Raw genomic sequence first — 21,931 nt, 5'->3', positions numbered from 1 at the left:
TGCCGGACGCAGGTTGTTCGTCGTTCCTGCGGCAGCACACATCACTATGTGTGACACCGCAGGAACGAGGAACCTCACCGTACCTGCGGCCGCCCGCAATGAGGAAGGAAGGAGGTGGGCAGGATGTTCGTCCCACTCATCTCCACCCCCTCCGCTTCTATTGGGCGGCCGCTTACTGACGTCGCTGTGACTCTGAATGAACCGCCCTCTTAGAAAGGAGGCGGTTCGCCAGTCACAGCGACGTCGCTAGGCAGGTAAGTAGGGTGATGGGTCCGAGCGATGTTGTGCGACACGGGCAGCGATTTGCCCATGACGCACAACCAATGAGGGCGGGAACGCACGCTAGCAATATCGGTAACCATATCGCAGCGTGTAAAGTGGCCTTTACTCCAGGCAGTAGAAGTTACAGGGACACAGAGCATCATGACCTAGAGCCATCATTTAGGATGCACATAGCAACTTATAATAATATATATATATACATACATATATACATATATATATACATATATATATATATATATATATATATATATATATATATATATATATATATATATATATATATATATATATATACACATATATACATATATATGTGTGTGTGAGGTAGCAGCGTTGTTTGGGCAAAAACGTCAGGCAGTGAGGCAGCAGCGTGTTCACACCAACAGTCTATTTATTGTTGCAGCATAAATAGATCCAATTTCCCACAGTCAAAGTCTCTTCCGGATCACAGCCGGTGCATATAGACAAATTCTTTGCATCAAAAAGTCTTGTTACCTTGGGACCCCGTTAACCGCAGGAATCTGTGTAAGGTTCTCCTAGGCTCACACTCTTGGCCTGTGTTCACTCCACACAGAGCCAGCCCAGCTCACACAACATGTGTTAGCTTCACCAAGCCTGGCTCTCAACTGAGACACACCCTGCTGTGCTCTGCATGATTTAAACGAAAATGCCGGACATGAGGATTGCTACAAAACCTGGACTGGGAGGAGGGATCTGTCTCCCTGTTACCCTTTGTGCTATACTCCCAGTAATAGCTATAGCAAACTCAGAGGGTTTCCAGACACATTCTGGGGAACACATAGCGGTCTTCAAATATTACCCCTGTCACTGCCTCACATATCCCCCCCCTCAGTTCAAACGGGCGGGGTTGAACTTTTGCCAACATACAGGGACCTCTGGACAGGGCATCCGCATTGCCCTGCAACCTACCAGCCCGGTGTTCCACAGAAAAGTGAAAGTTCTGCAAGGAGAGAAACCACCTGGTGACTCTAGCATTTCCCATCCAGACCAAAGGGGAGTGGTCTGTCACCAGGCGAAAGTGTCGCCCCAGCAGGTAGTAGCGTAGGGATTCCAGAGCCCATTTTATGGCCAGGCACTCCTTCTCCACTATGCTATAGTTCTTCTCTGCCGGGGTGAGTTTTCTACTCAAATAGGTGACCGGATGCTCTTCTCCATCTACCTCCTGGGACACAACTGCACCCAGACCCACCTCAGAGGCATCTGCCTGTACTATAAACTCCTTTTGAAAGTCAGGGTTGACAAGGACAGGCTGACAACATAGGACTACCTTTAGAGACTGAAAGGCTTCCTCTGCTTGTGTAGTCCAGTGGACGATGACAGACTTCTTCCCTTTTAAGAGATCGGTCAAAGGCGCCGACCTTCCAGCAAAATTGGGTATGAATCGTCGGTAATACCCCATAATACCCAGAAAGGCTCTTACCTGTTTTGTGGTAAGGGGACGAGGCCAGTTTTGAATGGCTTCGATTTTGTTTACTTGTGGCTTGATAACCCCTTGGCCTATCACATACCCCAAGTAACGGGCTTCTTTGAGACCCATAGCACATTTGCTTGGATTCGCCGTCAGACCAGCAGCTCTGAGCGAATCCACTACCGCTTGTACCTGAGATAAGTGGGTGCTCCAGTCACTGCTATAGATGATGATGTCATCCAAATATGCGGAGGCATATGGTTGATGGGGTTCTAACACTATGTCCATTAATCTCTGAAACGTGGCCAGAGCCCCATGTAAACCAAATGGCAAGACGACATAGTGATAGAGCCCCCCTGGCGTGACAAAAGCGGTCTTTTCTTTTGCCGCCTCTGTCAGCGGCACCTGCCAGTAACCTTTAGTGAGATCGAGAGTCGTGAAGTACTGGGCCCATCCCAGTCTCTCTATCAGCTCGTCGACCCTGGGCATGGGATACATATCAAATTTCGAAACCTCATTTAACTTTCGGAAGTCATTACAGAATCTTAAAGAACCGTCTGGTTTCGGGATCAGCACAATGGGACTGGCCCATTCGCTCATGGATTTTTCAATAACCCCTAGTTGGAGCATCTTTTCTACCTCCTCCGCAATGGCTTGCCTACGAGCCTCTGGTACCCGGTATGGCCTCAGGCGTACCCTTACTTGAGGCTCGGTGACAATATCATGGTGGATTACGGTTGTTCGGCCTGGTAGACTTGAGAACACATCCGTATTCTGCTGCACTAACCTCCGAGACTCCTGTCTCTGCTGTTTTGAGAGAGAATCCCCTATCCTCACTCCTAATTCATCATCAGGGGACTCCTCCTTTGTTGTTGTCAAAGCACCTGAAAAGGTTAGGTCCAACGTTACGTCAGCCACCATACATTCCCTGTCTTTCAACGCCTTCAGCAGGTTTACATGGTAGATTTGCTCTGGTTTTCTTCTACCTGGCTGATACACCTTATAGTTTACTTCCCCCACTTTCTCCCGGATCTCATAGAGACCTTGCCATTTGGCTAAGAACTTACTTTCTGCAGTAGGTATTAGGACTAAGACACAATCTCCCGGTTTAAAAGACCTGATGGAGGCCTTTCTATTATATTGAGTACTTTGGGCTGCCTGAGCATCCAGCAAATGCTCTTTAACAATGGGCATTATTGCCGTGATACGATCCTGCATACCCATAACGTATTCCACTGTGCTTTTGTGAGGGGTGGGCTCCTGTTCCCAAGTTTCCTTAACTATATCCAGCAGTCCCCGCAGATGTCTGCCATACAGTAACTCAAATGGCGAGAACCCGGTGGAAGATTGTGGGACCTCGCGGATAGCGAACATTAAATAGGGCAATAACATGTCCCAATCTTTCCCCTCTTTGGAGACCACCTTTTTCAACATAGTCTTCAGGGTTTTATTAAAACGTTCCACTAGACCATCAGTCTGGGGATGGTACACTGACGTGCGTAGCTGCTTGATCTGGAGGAGTTTGCACAGTTCCTTTGTAATTTTAGACATAAAGGGAGTGCCCTGATCGGTCAGGATTTCTTTGGGTAACCCCACGCGACAGAACATAGCAAACAACTCCCGAGCAATAAGCCTCGCCGAGGTGTGACGTAGTGGAATGGCCTCCGGATAACGGGTCGCGTAATCCATCACTACCAGGATGTGCTGGTGACCACGGGCTGATTTTACAATGGGTCCGATCAGATCCATAGCAATCCGCTCAAAAGGCACCTGTATAATGGGTAAAGGTATCAGAGGACTACGGAAACGGTGGGTTGGTGCGGTCAACTGACAAACTGGGCAGGACTCACAGAACCTCTTGATTTCTGCGCCGACCCCTGGCCAGTAAAACCGCTGAAACATGCGTTCCCACGTTTTCTCTTCACCTAGGTGCCCACTCATTAGGTGGTTATGAGCCAATTCCAAGGTCTGACGGCGGTACGGCTGAGGGACCACCAACTGTTCCACTATTTCCCCCCGGATTGTATCAACCCGATAGAGCAACTCTCGCTTTAGAGCCATGTAGGGAGTTTCCAGCCTGGCACCAGGCCGCTGGGGTACCCCATCAATTACCTGTACATTTCCACGTCCAGGAGCCAATGTGGGGTCCCGGAGCTGTGCGGTTCCGAAATTATCTGGAGACACGTTCAACTCCGGGATTGCCTCGGGTGGCTCAACCTCTCCTGCCATTACCTCTAGGGGGAACCTGGCAGGGTTACACTCTGTCCCTATACTGGTGACCCCTACGGCAGGTATCCCTGAGTCGGGATCGTCCGGCTCAGGGCCTGGTTCAATCATACACCTCGGAGGGCTAGGTCGCCTCCCACATAATGTCCAGAACAGGGGCAAGTCTCTTCCCAAAATAACAGCATATGGAAGTCTTTTCATCACCCCCACTTCATGTTGAACCTCTCCACACGAGGTAGCAATGGTGACCCTTTCCATAGGGTATTCACGTAGGTCTCCATGAATACAAAGTACCCCTACTTTATGTCCCGTAGGGTTTTCCCCGGAGACCAAGGAGGCATGTACAAGAGTCACTACACTTCCTGAGTCCAACAAAGCCTATGCTGTATAGCCATTAACACGTACTTTGCAGAGATGGGGCTCCTCACCCATAGTAACAGTGCTTGCGGTACAAACAGTATGGGCATACATTGATACCCGGCGAGCGTACCGGCAGTCCATGGGTTCTGATGTGAGTGGGCACTGTGCCATCACATGCCCGAGCTGATGGCACCGCCAGCACATAACAGCAGAGGTGTCCCTGTTTCGGGTGTCTGACTTTGGGGAACCGGGACTCCGGCTAACCTTAGTCTGGGGTTTACTCTCTGCCAGGGCTGAAGACGGGACAGCACACGAGGGGGGACGGGAGTCTTTTACCAACTGTGAAAAGGGCGTATCCCTACGGAGTGCCCGTCGTGAAGCAGAGTCCCGGACCAACTCCTGGGTAGCTGTGTAGCGTTCCACCAAATTCACTAGCTGGTCTAGGGTACCGGGGTCCCCCTGTCCCACACACCGTTGAATGGGGGCTGGCAAAGTCCGCACAAACCGTTCAATCACCACCCGCTCAATCATCTGTCCGGGGTTCAAGGTCTCCGGCTGCAGCCATTTTTTTTACAAGGTCCAGTAAGACATGGGCCTGTGAGCGTGCAGGTTTTCCCTCCTCAAAGGACCACTGGTTCACTCGTTGGGCCCGGAGATAAGTGTTAACCCCCATTCGTGCAAGGATCTCACCTTTCAGTATGCCATAGTCCTTGGCATCCTCCGTGCTGAGATCCAGGTAGGCTTTTTGGGGTTCACCTACCAAGAACGGGGCCACAACATCAGTCCAACGGTCGGTAGACAATTTCTCTCGCTCAGCGGTCCTCTCAAACACGGAGAGAAAGGCTTCTGGGTCGTCCTCTGCACTCATCTTCGTAAGTGCCGCCCTTACTCTGTCCTGGGCCGCAGGAAGGACTGGATGACCTGGAGTTACTGCTGGGAGCGCTTCTCACAGAGCAGAAAGCTGTTTAATCAACAAGCTGTTTGTCTCCTCTTGCTGAGCTAACGCCCGCTGGTGCTGAGCATTAGCCTGTTGCTGTTGTGCACTGGTTTGTGCAAAAACCTGCTGTAGTTGAGCAGTAGACTGGGCCAGCTGCTTTACAAGATCCTCCATAGTGGCTGTTGAGGTAAACTGTAACTTTGCAGGCTTGATCATAAGCATGTGAAAACTGGGTTGTTGCCCCTAGCAACCAGGCTGCAACGCCTGCAGGCTTCGTGGACCCGCCGATCCACCGCAAACAGTCAGTAGAAAAAAATATATATTTTTTTTTTTCCCGGGTAAGTACCTCTTAGGCCATTGCCCTTAGCAACCAGGCTGCCATGCCCGCATTCTCCACCATAATGTGAGGTAGCAGCGTTGTTTGGGCAAAAACGTGAGGCAGTGAGGCAGCAGCGTGTTCACACCAACAGTCTATTTATTGTTGCAGCATAAATAGATCCAATTTCCCACAGTCAAAGTCTCTTCCGGATCACAGCCGGTGCATATAGACAAATTCTTTGCATCAAAAAGTCTTGTTACCTTGGGACCCCGTTAACCGCAGGGATCTGTGTAAGGTTCTCCTAGGCTCACACTCTTGGCCTGTGTTCACTCCACACAGAGCCAGCCCAGCTCACACAACATGTGTTAGCTTCACCAAGCTTGGCTCTCAACTGAGACACACCCTGCTGTGCTCTGCATGATTTAAACGAAAATGCCGGACATGAGGATTGCTACAAAACCTGGACTGGGAGGAGGGATCTGTCTCCCTGTTACCCTTTGTGCTATACTCCCAGTAATAGCTATAGCAAACTCAGAGGGTTTCCAGACACATTCTGGGGGACACATAGCGGTCTTCAAAAATTACCCCTGTCACTGCCTCACAATATATATACACACACACACACACACACACACACACACACACACACACACAGCACACATACACTCACTATTATTAACAGCGCCATAGTTATAACAGCTGTGGGCTTTAGGGTACCGTCACACTTTAGCGACGCACCAGCGATCTGACATGGTCACTGGTGAGCTGTCAAACAGGCAGATCTCACCAGTGACCAGCCCCCAGCCAGCAGCGACGTGGAAGCGATGCTGCACTTGCAGGGAGCCGGCGTCTGGAAACTGCGGACACTGGTAACCACGGTAAACATCGCGCATGATTACCCGATATTTACCTTGGTTACCAGCGCACACCGCTTAGTGCTGGCTCCCTGCACTCGTAGCCACAGTACACATCGGGTTAATAAGAAAACCTTTGCTTATTTACCCGATGTGTAATCCGGCTACGTGAGCAGGGAGTGTGAGAGCGGCGGACGCTAGTAACTAAGGTAAGTATCGGGTAACCACCTTGGTTACCCGATGTTTACCTTGGTTACAGCTTACCGCAGGCTGCCAGACGCCGTCTCCCTGCACATTCAGATTGTTGCCCTCTCGCTGTCACACACAGCGATGTGTGCTTAACAGCGGGAGAGCAACAATAAAAAAATGAACCAGCAGTGTGTGCATCGAGCAGCGATCTCACAGCAGGGGCCAGATCGCTGCTCAGTGTCACACACAGCGAGATCGCTAATGAGGTCACTGCTGCGTCACAAAAAACGTTACTCAGCAGCGATCTCGCTAGCGATCTCGCTATGTGAGAAGTACCCCTTAGGCTACCACAATTAATTTTCTTAACAAACAGCACCCCTGTCTTATCTCAGGGCTGTGACTTGTATTGCCACTCAGCCTCATTCATGTGAACACCAAATAGTTACAAATATATAGCCCTGTCTCTGCCCATTAAAGCAGATTTGAGATCTAGCATAGTGCGAGATTAAAAAAAATCACAAGAAATATTGTCTGCAAACCTTTCAAAGAGACTTTTTCACAGTCAAGTGCGGATTCTGTGAAGCCCTGGAGGAGAATGTCATTTTGCATTTTAACCAACATGATATTTAGAGTTTCAGGAAAGCATAAGTGAAAGATTCATGCAAAGTTTACAACCCATGTCTTCAATATATTTTTAACCCTAAGAAGACATTTTGTGCACATTACAATTGGTACATGACTTGGCTGCATGGAATTTATTGACTCCTGAAATGTTCACTTTTATATTTGAAACATGTTGAAAATTTTCCAATCTTTCGAGATGTTTGAATAACACATTTTAACACTGTATTTTATCTAAAATACAAGTAATGTAGCCAGGGCTTTTCGTATAACATTGCTCGATTTAAAAACAAAATGTACGTTTTTGAAAGTTTTGTCAAATTGTTAACAATTACAAAATGTTTTTGTTTTTCCTGTTGCTGCTTTTCTTTTTGCTTATCTTCCACTGGCCATACATAGAGGAGTACAACCTTTTCTTTTTGCTATATCAGTCCTCAGGGCCGCATTTTTTATTTTACAGTACATCCCCTAAATAAAGGATACATTTCAGCGCAGTATTCACATACTGCTCAAATGTCCAAAGGCGGGGAAACAGACACTGAGCGCTAATTGATGACAGGGCCCGTGTGCCATAATAATGTCACGTTGTCCTGAGGAACACTGGTCAGGCATCACTGGAACCGCGACCACTCCGGAATTGAGAATAGGCTTATTTATTTTTAAGGAGGTGAACAAGGGGAATGAGTTGGGGGTTGTCCAACTAGTGGACAACCACTTTAATGGGACAGGGATAGAAAAGATTGTCATGTCATTAAAAGGGATGTCCGGGGCTTTTGATCGAAAATAAAAACAGGCTAAGGGCAGGATGTGGGTTAAATATTAAGTAAACCATGTCCCACTTATTCAAACCACAACTCCTCCAGTGATCCTGTGCAATAGATCATTTTTAAGACCACTGCAGTCAGTCACACATTACAGTCATGTGGCATACACAGTGAAATTAGAGATTTGCTGCAATTATCAGATGAATCATATACATGGCATCATTACAGCAAGACCTGTGTGGACCGGGAGAGGAACTACTAGGGTGAGGGGGGATTAAATTGTTGAGTACTAGTTATTTTATTTTCTAATGTTTCTATTTCTGCGCTTAGTCTTTTTATTTTAGTTGGAATACACAAACTCCATTTTTCTTCTTTTCTATCCATATATGATGAGGGTTTAGCTATAGATTATGATAGTGGAGGATCAGATATAGTTTATAGAAGACAATGACGATGATGAGGGCTCAAATACAGATTGCAGATAATAACCGTATTTTTCGCCTTATAAGACGCACTTTTGTTCCCCCAAATTTTGGGCGAAAGTAGGGGGTGCGTCTTATAATCCGAATATACGGGGGGGGCGCGGTGCGGTTTCAGCACCATGGTGATGGACAGCGGCTGTGGATATTATATGAGCGGAAGCAGGAGATCAAACGCTGCCGCCCGCAGCTATCACCAGCTGCCCCTACCTCCCCTGGACTCTGTAGTGTGTATGTATTATTATACATATATATATATATATATATATATATATATATATATATATATATATATATATATATATATATATACATATACATATATACATATATATATACATATACATATACATACATATATATACATATATATACATATATATACATATATATATATATATATATATATATATATATATATATATATATATATATATATATATATATATATATATATATATATATATATATATATATATATATATATATATATATATATACATACATATATACATACACTACAGAGTCCAGGGGAGGTAGGGGCAGCTCAGGAGCTCTGCTGGGGGCTGGTGATAGCTGCATATATATATACACACTACAGAGTCCAGGGGAGGTGGGGGCAGCTCAGAAGCTCTGCTGGGGGCTGGTGATAGCTGCAGGCGGCAGCGTTTGATCTCCTTCTCCCGCTCATATAATATCCACAGCCGCTGTCCATCACCATGGTGCTGAAACCGCACCGCGGCGATGGGCTGGGGCAGCGGCGTATATTATATCTGCCTGCGCCCTCCTTTGATCGCACATGCCCCCCCTGTGTTAGATATGGCCCCCATACTGCTGTCCATAGTAAAATAAAACAACACTCTTTACTTACCCCCTCCAGCGTGTCTCCCCGGTCTCCTTCCTGCCCCTGTGATCATGCACGCAGAGATGATATCACTCTGCCGTGCCGATCACATGACCGGCCGAGAACCAAGAAATGCAGGAGGTCGGAGCTCAACCCCAAGGAGGGAGCCATGAGACAGGACGGTGCTGGAGAAGGTAAGGAAAGAGTTTATTTTACTAAAAGCAGCAGCATGGGGGCGATATCTAACACAGGGTGCCGTGTGCAGCCACAGGGTGCCGTGTGCCAGCCACAGGGGGCCGTGTGCCAGCCACAGGGGGCCGTGTGCCAGCCACAGGGGGCCGTGTGCCAGCCACAGGGGGCCGTGTGCCAGCCACAGGGGGCCGCGTGCCAGCCACAGTGAGACGTGTGCCAGCCACAGGGGGCCGCGTGCCAGCCATAAGGGACATGTGGCATCACTGGAGGACGTGTGCCAGCACAAGGGGGCTATATTCAATATAAGGGGGCATTGGCAAACGACGGAGGATCTTTGGAACTGTACAGTTCCATGCCCCTTGGGCCTCTGGCGCTCCTTGCAATTGCGACATTTCCTTTACTCTCTGCCTGACTATAGTCTGTTCTCTAACCGCCTCACTGAGTTTGAGAAGCTGTGCGTGGGGGAGGGGGCACTCAATGGCTATCTCACACTCCATAATAGTTAACTCTACTGACTTTCCTCCCCCTAGATACTTCCTGCTATGGGAAATAGATTTTGACCTCTCACTTTGTGACAGAGGGACAAGGTTCTCTCCTTTGCCCAAAAGACGTCTATCAGCTCGAAATTACAAGAAGCAAATTATAAATGCCTATCTCGTTGGTACAGGGTCCCAACAAAACTCCACAGGATGTACCCTGCGGTAGATCCTAAATGCTGGAGACGTGGTGTGGGTGAGGGAGATTTCCTACATATTTTTTTGGACATGCCCAACTTTACAGTGGTTCTGAGAGGGAGTAAGGGATGTGATCAGGGGGGGGGGGGTGACTGGCTCTGCGCAGACCTTCGGCCCAGAGCTGTTTTTTCTCCAACTCCCTGAGTCCTATGCCCGTTCATCCAAAAGGTCTCTGCTGTGCTTTCTGTTGATGGCGGCCAGGGTGTGTATCCCTCTGGGATGGAGGTCCACCGAGGTTGTCTATGTGAACAATCTGATGTACATGGAGGACCTGACGGCATCTCTCCATGACAGATACCAAGACTTTTACAAAACATGGTATTATTGGATCGAGTTTAAATATTCCAATGATTATAGTACATGGATACCCCCCGATTGAGTTTGAGTACCTCAGGCCTCTTGGGCCGATACCGGTTCTGTCTCTTGTGGATCCTTGCTTCATGTTCCCACCTTGTGTGTTCCTTCTTTTTCCCCATTCCCCCACCTCTTGTGTCTCCCTTCTCCTACTCTTTGCCTGCTTCTATTCTGCCAGGTCTTAGTCTCCCTTTTTTTGCTCTTCTGTTTGACTTGGCATCCCCCCTTGTTACACTGAAAATTTAGTTAACATGGAAAGACCATGGTGTTGTTATTTCCATATGTTGTTGTTTAGCAGATGTAAATTAGGCCTATTTCGGCTGAAACGTGCATTTTATCAAATTAGACTGTCTCCATGCTTGCTGTTAAATAAAAAATGTAAAAAAAAGTAGGATCCAAGTAGTAGGGATCATACAAAGTAGAAGGAGGCAAAAGTTGTAAGAATTAGAATTTATTGAAGCAAAAAATAGTTAAAATATGAGGGAGACAGTGTGCATAATGCAAAATGGCTGTTGTCCATTAGCGCCCAGCCTCCTCCCGCAAATTTTAAATACTTTTTGCTCAATAAATTCTACTTTTTATGGGTAGTATGTGCCACTTTTGCCTTTTTCTAATGTTTGGATGACACTGATGACTTGTACGAGTGGGCACCTCAAAACTCAAGATGGCGCCCAAAGTTTCTCCCATACCTGGATCCCGATTGCCTTTGCAGTGAGAGTAGCGCTTTAATTTCTTTTACCTTGATCATACAAAAGTAGACAATTCCTTTAAAGCACGTGTCAAACTCTGGCCCAAGGGCCAAATCTGATGCGCAAGCTAATCCTACTTGGCCCGCGATGCCAGGCGTCCATTATTTTTTATGAACGGCTATGTGGGGTATATTATTCTGTATGGAGGATTACAAGAGGCCCATTACTCCATATGGAGGACTATGTGGGGCTCATTATTGTGTATGGAGGACTATGTTGGACCCATTACTCTGTATGGAGGACTATGTTGGGCCCATTATTCTGTATGGAGGACTAGATGAGGCCCATTATTCTGCATGGAGGATTATTTGGGGTCCACTGATGTGTATGGAGGATTAGATAGGACCCATATTCTGTATTAAGGACTACGTGGGCTCCATTATTCTGCATGGAGGACTATGTGGGGCCCATTATTCTGTATAGAAGACTATATGGGACCTGCGACTAGGTTGGCCCAAGACTTTGTCCACTTTTTTAACTTTGGCCCTTTGTGTAGTTGAGCTTGACATTCCCAAATTAAAAGGTAAACAGTCACCTTTGAAATCGCCATTTACTTGCAGGTTAACATCTGCAGCACATCCGTGCAAAGATCTGATTTGTGCAAAAGTATCAGGATGTGCTTACAGCTGCTGTTCACAAGAACAGTGAGCAGTGACTGTAATTGCTCCCTAAGACTAAAAGCCTGCGGCTCCTGAAAGGAAATATATTAATTTTCTCCAGGCACCTTGAATAAGGCAGCCAAGTCATTGTAATGCTATTCACCTGAAAATTAACTCTATATCTGGAGATAAAAGTGACAGGTTCCCTTTAACATATATTTCCATTACGAATATAAAGTAATATCAAAGAATCCAGTTAAATTAAACTATTTACTTATCCACTCAAAAGCAGTATTTGTAGAATTTAAAATCCCACACACAATAGCGTTTTGTACTGTCTTACTATTATAGAGCATGGGTTTGGCCAGAAATGCCTGCATACCGTAGGATAATGTAAAGATATGTAAATTAAACTAGTCTGCAGCTAAACTGTAGCCTGGTCTTTTCAGGACTGTGGATTTTCAGATATAAAAAGAGAAAGAAAAAAAACCTAAACCCAACTAATTGCTATCATAATTCGAGCTGAAACTATGTTAACATCAGAAAATGAATGTAGCAAAAGATAAGCCTAGTTTCTCATTCATCAGCATGAAGAGAGTCTTGCATAGTTTAATTCTGCCATAATGGAAAATGTACGGCCAAAAAGGGCCCGTTTTCATCACTTATTCTCCTGATGCCATCTCGTTTACTGTCATTTGTTTAATCAAACTGACTATGGGTAATAGTGTGTGACTGATTGATCCCAGCTCCTATCTCAGAATTTCTCAGAATTAAGAACATTTCCAGTGGGAAATAATTAAATGACCGATTGACCAATGACCAACATACAGCTGCTCTATCATGTGCCATTTCTCCATAATGCAGCTTGCCTTTTTCCTAAGACAGTCAGTGATTATAGAAAATAATGCCAGCAACACGTTTTCCAGTAAGAATAATAGGTTTCATCATCCACAAACAATACCTCAAATAGCATACATTCTGCATATTTAACCCTTTCCCTGCGAAGCATGAATCTTACAAGTTCCTGCAAGGTGGCCACCATTAGCCAAGAACATCTGAAAATTAAGAACGTCCTGGCTACCGGTGGCCCTACGAATGGCTACAGAAACGATCCCTGGTTCCTTTAAATGCTGAGATTCTAAGCCATGTGTATCTGCAGCCCACACTACAGACTCTCACTTTAGCATCCGATATTTGACGGGGGTCACAACTATAGCTGCAATTCCGTTCTTGTTTTAAAACAGAGAATATCAGCTTTAAAACAAATCCTGAGTCATTGCTGCTGTAACAACGGTCCAGACTAACATACAGTCTCTTAAAGGGAACCAATCATCAGGATTTTCGTATATAACCTAAAGCCAGTGCTATTCTCGCACTATCAGACTGATTCCCTACATACCAGTAGTGGTCAGCTCGATTGTTTAGGTTTTGAAAGTTTATAAAATCATCAGCTTCTTTTGTGACAGCAGCTGAGGATCAGATAATAGCGGTGGGGGGGGTGTATTCATAGTTATCCCCTCCCCCTGTTAGAATTAGCATAAGTATTATAATTGATTTACTTTTTAACTAGTAGGACCTGTGTGAGATCACACCCATGTGACCAGAAGGGGCAGGGCCTTAGCCAACAAAGCTGATACCAGGAAGCAACATTTTTCTTTTAGCTGAGGCCCCGCCACTTCTGGTCACATGGGTATGACCTCACACAGGTCCTGCAAGTCAAAAATTAAGTCAATTGTATAATACTCATGCTAATACCCCCCCAGCTATTATCTGATCCTCAGCTGCTGTCACTCAAAAAGCTGATGATTTTATAAACTTTACTTTCTTGTATTTCAAAACCTAAACATCCGAGCTGACCACTAAAGGTATGTAGATAATCAGCCTGATAGCGCCAGTATAGCACTGGCTTGTTTAATATGATAATCCGGATTGGTTCCCTTTAAAATGCCACACCAATTTCTAATTTCAGTAGGAGGAGAGGGCACTGGGGACCTGACAGGCTGCAAGGACAAGAGGAAACTCTAAGATGTGTGATCCTACTCTTGATCCAGTGTAAGATATTATGGGGGCAATACATCAAAGTGATTTCACCAGAAATCTGTTATAAACCCCTTTAAAAAGACCCAAATGACCAAACACGGGGAGGAGCACATTTGGTCAAATTAATTAATTGCGCTGCTGCTTTTCACGCCAAAATCATTTCTCTAGTATCAGACTAAAATATTTCCTGAGAGGCATGTGCCTCTTAAAGAATTCAGATAATCTTAGTCCTGCATGGCCCTCATCCAAGATTGGCGTGAACAACACCGGTCTTGATGTATCGGGAACAAACGTTTCTGTGTATCACATCAGAAAAGTAGAAGGAATGTTGAAAGGAAATAGAAAAAAAAATTATATAAAAAAAAGCAAATGTTTATATGTAAGTATACATTGTATGCAATACACAATATCAGACGGGACATTAGGTAGGAAGGGAAGAAAGGGCGGGAAAGTGGGAATACATGTATATATATGTTTGTTTCTTTACGTAAAACTCCAATAAATATTAGATGATTAAAAACCAGTTCATCAGTGTAATAAGGTTTTCCATCAATTAGGCTCATTCCCACTTCACTCTATTTCCATTTCTTCATTTTAAAAACATTGCCAGTTTAAATTCACATTTCTGTCTTTAGTCATGTTTTTTTGTTTTGTGTTATTTTTTAATATGCAACACGTTCCAATGGATCTCTAGTGGGAACTTTTAATTCACAATGGTTAATGGACTACACTTAATATACGTACAAATCATGTTTGTATAGAGCTGCAATCAAAATGATTGAGCCCTTTCAAATCGATTTAACATTTATCGCTTTTATAGCAGCATTAATTTGCACAGTGCTGTATAGACATCTTATTTATCCAAACTTTCCGCTGTTTGCATTACCAATGAAACAAAACCAATTCAGATATCCAATATAACAAGAGATGTCTCCAAATTTAACACTAAAGGCAATTTTCTGACTTCTGCAGTCTCAGTTATCCAACCCCTTTTTACGAGATCCTTTAGTACTTAGCAGATGACCCCTTTTGCTGTTGTGAAATGCTGCAAATACAAAGTATAGACTGAGAGCAGCCGTTCCTGAAGAATATTACCAAAATAGGCAGTGGCTTCCTATTCACTAATATTCTTGGGATTATGTGCTGAGCCGACTTATTTATATCCCACCATAAAATCTTATTGGGTTCTGAGGGTGCCACTGTAGAATCGTCTGTAACCAAGCCTTGGTGAATTTTGAGCTATGCTTGAATCATTATCCTGTTGGAACGGTCAAGAATGGCAAAGTTTCATTTTCCTCACAGAAAGCATGACATTTTCTCCTAGGATTTCCTGATACTGGCTTGAATCCATCTTGACTTTATATGCTGGTTAGTTACTAGCAACAAAGGTAGGAAACCATCTCCAGGACGTCACCGATCCACCCCTATGATTCACTGAAGGCAGGGGTGTTTTTTTTTTGTTTTTTTTTTAGTGTATGCTTCATTCTCCACCTACAAACAAACCACTGATCCATAAACCTGAAAAGTTCCAGTTTTGTTTCATTAGCCAACACAACTTCTTTGGTTTATTTAAAGGGTTTTGAGTATATTGGAATTGAATTATCTTGGGATATTGTGTAGCTTTTGGGAGTTCGAGCATGGAGATCTTCAGAGTTTAGTGTGTATGTGTTACTGTACAAACTGAAACCTCAGTGCCTGGTTCCCCCAAATCTTGCTGCAGGTCTTTTGCTGTCACTTTAGGGCTTTTGACCACCTGCCTCCTCAGTAATGTGGAGTAATGTGGTAGCAGCCGGTCATAGCTTCCCCTTTCTGCCATGTTCAGGTAGTGTAGCCAGTGTTCCTTTAACTTTGAACTTGTGAACGGTTTCCAACTGTATCTAAATGTATTTAAGAACATTCAATGCATTTGCTATCTTCTTGTATTCTTTACCTTGTGCCAAAGATCTTCTGATAAGTTTTAATACCATCATCTTGACTTAAAGGGATATTCCCATCACCAAGATAATATTCCAATATTTATTAGGCGTAATAATTTTCGCAAATACTTCAAATTAGATATGTAGTATTGTTCTCCTGATTCGGTATATCGCTTACCTCATGTGCAGGGAAATACAGTAGCTTATATATCCATGGTTATGACCATGCATTTAGTGAGCGTTAATTCCTAGGTGTTCGTAACTATAGATAGCCAAGCTACTATAATGCCCTGTACATCAGGTAAGTGGCATAGCTAATTAGAAGAACTACACTACATTTCTAATTGGATGAATTTGCTAATATAATTATTAAACCTACTACATATTGGGATAGGATTTTTGAGATGGGAATACCCCTTTAATACTATTTATAATGTACCTAAATGTCACATTAACAAACATTTGATATGTTTTATCTTCAGCACACCAGGTGCAACTAATAAATCCCTGATACAACTAGTAAGAGATGTCCTGCAGTACCTCGCAGCTCAGCTATAGACTGAAAGGAGCAACACACTGTAGTTTCATTCAATGCATTTACAACCAGCCACTACTAGAACTTGCAAGTGCTGACTGGTGGGGTGCTGGGTGTCGGACCCAACCAATCTGATGTTCATGAGTTGCCCTATGAATTGGTATTCTAAATATAGTTACCGGACAAGCCTTTTAATTCACAATATATAAAAAATGCTATGGATGGTACAGAGAATTATGTGAATAAAATCATACCTGTTACTATTGAAAATAGCCATTTAAAAAAAAAACCTTTGTAATGCCCAGGTAAATGACAGTTTTTCTCATACATAAAGGGCAGGAACATCGACTCACATAGAACGAGAACATTCCACTATTTTGAAATAACTAAAATCCTTACCTGGAAAAGAAGGTTTAAAAACTCGTTGGCAAGAGCACTTTTAACACTCCATATCTGGTAATCTTCCAAGGTAAGGTGCCCACTCTGCAGAAAAATTCACAAATATTGTAAAATGCCACATTAAACAAGTGGTGGGTCTAAAAAAAAATCTTATATTCATTATATTGGTATTATTATCAATATTATTTGTTGATATTAAAATCACTTGTAGAATTAGTAGCAGTGGACATTATTATAAGTAGGTACGGTTTTTTTTTGGATTATAAGACGCACTTTTCCTCCCAATAATTTGGTATGAAAATGAGGTTTGCGTCTCATAATCCGAATGTAGCTTACCAGGAGGCGATGCTGCAGGCACTGCGGGCTGCGAGGAATGGGCCATGTTAGCGGTGCGGGTTTCAAACAATGGCACCCAGAGTCGGCGCGTGCGCAGGTGGAGCTCTTGGCTCAAGATTTCATTGTTGCACGTGCCGCCTCCGACACATTGATCTCCCAGGAGCGAACTTAGGGAAAATGGCACCTGGAGGCGGCGTGTACGCAAATGAGATCTCGGCTTGTCACTGAGCTGATAGCTCAATCTGTGCGCCATTTCTTTGAAGCCCACACCACCAACAATTTCTTGTTGTTTGTCTACCTCACAGTGCCGCCGCCAGCAGCTAGAATCTGGGTCTCCCTCTGCACCGCCAGCAGCATCACCCTACACCACCACTGCCCCTGCCACCTGTGAACCTACTACACCACCGCTGCTGCCCCCCCCCCACCGGTAAGACACCACCTGATTATAACACGGACCCCATTATTTTTTTGCTCTATATTTGAGATGCATCTGATAATCCGATGCGCCTTATAAACCGAAAAATACGGTACTTTTTATTAATAATTATTAGCAGATTTTTTTGTTTAACATAATACTGAGCATATGTAGATAAGTTCACAGGCTATGATCACCAAGAGTTTTAGCCTGATGTCAGTAGCTCTATCAGGGCTGAAGCCCTGGAAAGCAGGATTTGGATGTTTTGCTGACTGGGCCACTGACTATAACGATGCGGACTAAGTCCTTGTGTGCTCTATCAGACATCATTTTCAGCAGTATCCTCCTACTTTAGGTGGACTCCAAAATGTTGTTGACTGAACGTTGGTGTCCTCTTTAAATTCGGCGGATACTGTAGAAATTCATGGCACACAATGACTACTTCTGCTTCATTAAAGTTGACAGCTCTGTCAGCGCAAATGTACAAATGCCATTTTTCAAGGCGTCAGACATAAACCCCCATTGGAGCCACTGACCGTTGGCTAAAACGCTATGTGAACAAAGCTTTAATAAACTTATCAAGCATCCAAAGGGCAGTTTTTCTACATGTCATTTCTAACTATTTTTTTTCATCTATTTAGCATAGAGACAAAAGAAAACAGCTGAGAATTTTTTTTGTTTTACAAAGACTTGGTCTGATGGCCAATTGGTATCCTGTGGGTTATGGCGTTGATGACATTAGGTAACAGTGGCGGCTCAATCAGCAGAGGAAGTCACAGGTAGTAGGTGGTTCTCAGTGCTATGGTACAACGGCCACAAACTACCGACTTGGCCAGTGGAAAAGAGTCCTGTGAATCTTTTTGCTCAACTCTACTAGTGAAATGGTGAATAGTCTATAATTAAAAAGGCACTCTCATTTTAGCCATTCAAAGCTGAGATAAGCATACAATATCTGTCTATATTCAGTGACCAAAAATTAATATATGTATGATTAAAATATGGAGCAGCTTACCTTAGTGGTGTCATGAGTTTTTAATATATTGTCGATGATTTCAGAAAGATTCAAGTGTAATTCCTGCATAAAGTGAAGAAAGAAGATTGGTAAACTAAGCTGAGCTGTAGCAGCAGCGAGAATTGAATGAAAAAATGGTATTAGGGGAAATTATATAAATGTAAATATCTGACATGAGCTCTTTGGGTGTGCATTATAATACAGATCTTTGCAAGGTGACAGTACACACTATGGTTTAATCCTAATCTGAAAATTTCTCATAGCATTTTCCTACAAGCCTTTCTGATTTCACCCCTTCCTGACATGGCAAATTTTTACCCCCCTCACCTACTCTCCATAGACTTCGTTACATAGGTTGAAAAAAAGACTTCGGTCCATCAAGTTCAACCTTCCGCCACCAATTATACATTCTGTCACTAAATTATCCATAACTCACAACCCACTTCAATTTGCTGTGGAGCCTGGCACCTGGCTGTACGTATAGTCAGTCTGTTCTTGAGCAAGACACATTTGAAGGGATGAAGTGGCTCTTAAAGGGGTAGTTCACCCATATTTTTTTATTTTCTAGATCAATATTATGTTGAGAAACAATGTTTCTCTCAAATACCTCATGTTGGCAATAGTGCCTGTGAGAGATGCTATCGCAGACCGCTGTTCCTCGTGGCCTGACTTCCGGCTCTGTGACCTCGGGGATCCGGTGATGTCACGTCAAGTTCCTGTTAACCTGACATCACCGTGGCCGGCCGCAGTCTTCCTGACTCACTGAGCTGTGGGCGATGTTTCACCGCTTGTCACAGCCCAGCGTGTCTCCTGCTTGCAGCGCTCTGCTGTGAGGGAGGAGGGAGCTGATGGGCTGACACGCTGGGCTGTGCTGAGCGGTGAAACACCGCCCACAGACAATCACTCACGGACACTGCGGCCGGCCGCGGTGATATCAGGTTAACAGGAACTTGACGTGACATTACTGGATCCCCGAGGTTCCGGACCCCGGGGGTCAGCCATGGGGAACAGCGGTCCGCAATAGCGCCGCTCAAAGGCACTATTGCCAACATAAGGTATTTGAGAGAAACATTGTTTCTCAACATAATATTGATCTAGAAAATAAAAATTATGGGTGAACTACCTTTTAAAGTGCAGAAAGAAGCACATTTCTCTCATACAAAAGAATTTTCTTTAGAGTGGTTGTCTAGTCTAAAATGATGTCTGCAGTCACCCTATGTGACTGCAAACTTCGGAATCTTCCCAGCACACACACTGTGCGTTACGAGGATTTGCCGGTTTCTGAGCAGGGAACGGCAGTCATGTAACCGCAATTGTGTGATATGCATGTTCCCGGCCAGAACCCAACTACTGGATGCGGCCTCACTCAATACAAGTGTAGCGTGGGCTTGTCCGACTAGTGGGTGCAGCCGCACTCAATATAATTGTATGCAGTGGGTGTGTCCGACTAGTAGGCATGGCCTTGTTTAATACATTTGTATAAAGTAAGGCCACACCCACTAGTCGGGTTCTGGCCGGGAACATGCATATCACACCATTACGGTCACGTGATTGCCGTTCCTGGCTCAGAAACCGGCGAATCCTTCCACAATGATCTTTTGTAGTGCCCAACAGATTGTTTCACCTGGCTGATCGGTGAACTTTTTAGACTCCACGATTATTGTGAATGCGCATTCCTAAGATAATTATGCTGCATAAATGCCCCTTTATACTCACTGGTACTTTTGATTTATGCAAAGGTTGTTGAAAGTATAGTATGTATTTATGAAAGGTCAACTATAATATCTCAAATACACAATGCTCAAAAGTCATCAGAAGTCAAAACACATTAAGATTTATCTACTGCAACTATTCCAAAAACAAAATCAGTGACTTTATTAGAAAAAACTAAAAAGTTGTAATCTGATTTCTATAGGAGGTGGGCAGATGGGAATGGAATGTCACCATTACTTCTATATAGGATACTCTGTAGTACAATATTCCTATTATATTGGCTGACAGTATCATTTAGAATATAAAGGAGTGCAGCACTTACAGGTATGGCATCAGTGCGGTTATCTTTCCAGACTTCTAGTAGTGCAAGAACCATCTCTTCCAGTTCAGTACGAGACAAAACACCATCACGGTCTATGTCAAATACCTTGAAGCAAACTATTTTAGGGAGAAAAAAAAAAACAAAAAAAAAAACATTTCTGATGACAAATTAGCCAGACATTCATTTATCGAACATATAATGTATGTGTTCCTTCAATCTGGCCAGTTTTTATATGCCTAATTTTGCTCTTTACTACCAGATTTCAAAACGTTGATAGTAAAGGAAACATATATAATTACCACATATAGTACAGCCTGTAAGTCAGAGGTAAGACTCTCAAATTAATCCTATCTTGTAACCTTATAGCAAATTCACAGAATATGTCATGGATGTGAGTCCAACCCAGTTGAACCCTCATTTGTATAAGAAAAGGGCACCACTGTCAAAACAGAGGTGGCTACACATGTACGGCCATTTCTATACATTTGTATTGGAATTCCAAAAGACTGACCATAGTTGACTTTGTTCTACATTCAAAAGAGCTGTCATTTGAAAGCTTTGGTCACAATAGAAACATACCATAGCTGGGATGATTTAGGAAAACCTGCACTTGCAGGGTGTTGGACTCAATGGCCCTTGAGGTGCTTCCAACCCTACCATTCTACAATACTATGAAAATACAAATTCACTCTAGGACCCATCCATGTGTTCGTTATTTTTCTCGGTCCAGTTTTCATTAGTGTGCTGGATCCGATTTTCATTATTGTTTAGACAGTGTGTCATTGTTTTTGTCATCAGTGTTTCATAATTTATTTTCTTGTGTGACAAAAAAACAGATCTCTAAGGGTGTGTGCCCACAATCAGTGTTTGCAGCGTTTTGGATGTAGCATGTTTTCGTTGCGTCCAAAACGCTTTGTTGCACAGTACAAGCATAGCAGATTGGATTTCTAGAAATCCCGTGCCCACTGTGCTTGTTTTTTCAGCAGCAAACACTGATCTGCGGTGCATCTTTCCAGACCGCAGCATGTCAATTGTTTTCTGCAGAATCGCATGCGTCCTCCGTAGGGAGAACACAAGCGAGAGACCGCAGCGCACTGAACCCTGATCGTGGGTACAAGGAGCTGCAGTCTCCTGCGGAGGAGACTCGTGGCCCCGCAGGTCAGGACCCGCTGCATCCAGGAAGCATGGAGTCCTGATCGTGGGCACATACCCTTACCCATTACAATTTTAAAAGCAGAAAGTGCAAACACGTCTAAAAACAATTTTCATCCCAGATCAAAAACAAACATGACTCTGTGATTTCTCCTG

At 44.0% G+C, this 21,931-nt stretch overlaps 1 protein-coding gene across 2 annotated transcripts in view; it reads right to left on the bottom strand.

Annotated features, from left to right (window-relative positions):
• The window catches only part of USP32 (ubiquitin specific peptidase 32), a 391,424-nt gene that overhangs the window by 167,496 nt on the left and 201,997 nt on the right, over nucleotides 1-21,931 (bottom strand). For both annotated transcript variants that reach the window (XM_075336246.1, XM_075336247.1), the window contains exons 8-10: nucleotides 20,624-20,739; nucleotides 18,589-18,651; nucleotides 16,826-16,909 (exon numbers count right to left, since the gene is read on the bottom strand). In XM_075336246.1, coding sequence (XP_075192361.1) covers nucleotides 16,826-16,909; nucleotides 18,589-18,651; nucleotides 20,624-20,739 — 263 coding nt within the window. The remainder of the gene's footprint in view (nucleotides 1-16,825; nucleotides 16,910-18,588; nucleotides 18,652-20,623; nucleotides 20,740-21,931) is intronic.

Source organism: Anomaloglossus baeobatrachus, chromosome 2 (assembly GCF_048569485.1).
Source record: "Anomaloglossus baeobatrachus isolate aAnoBae1 chromosome 2, aAnoBae1.hap1, whole genome shotgun sequence".
Classification (NCBI taxonomy): Eukaryota; Metazoa; Chordata; class Amphibia; order Anura; family Aromobatidae; genus Anomaloglossus; species Anomaloglossus baeobatrachus.
This window is presented reverse-complemented; position numbering and strand designations above follow the sequence as displayed.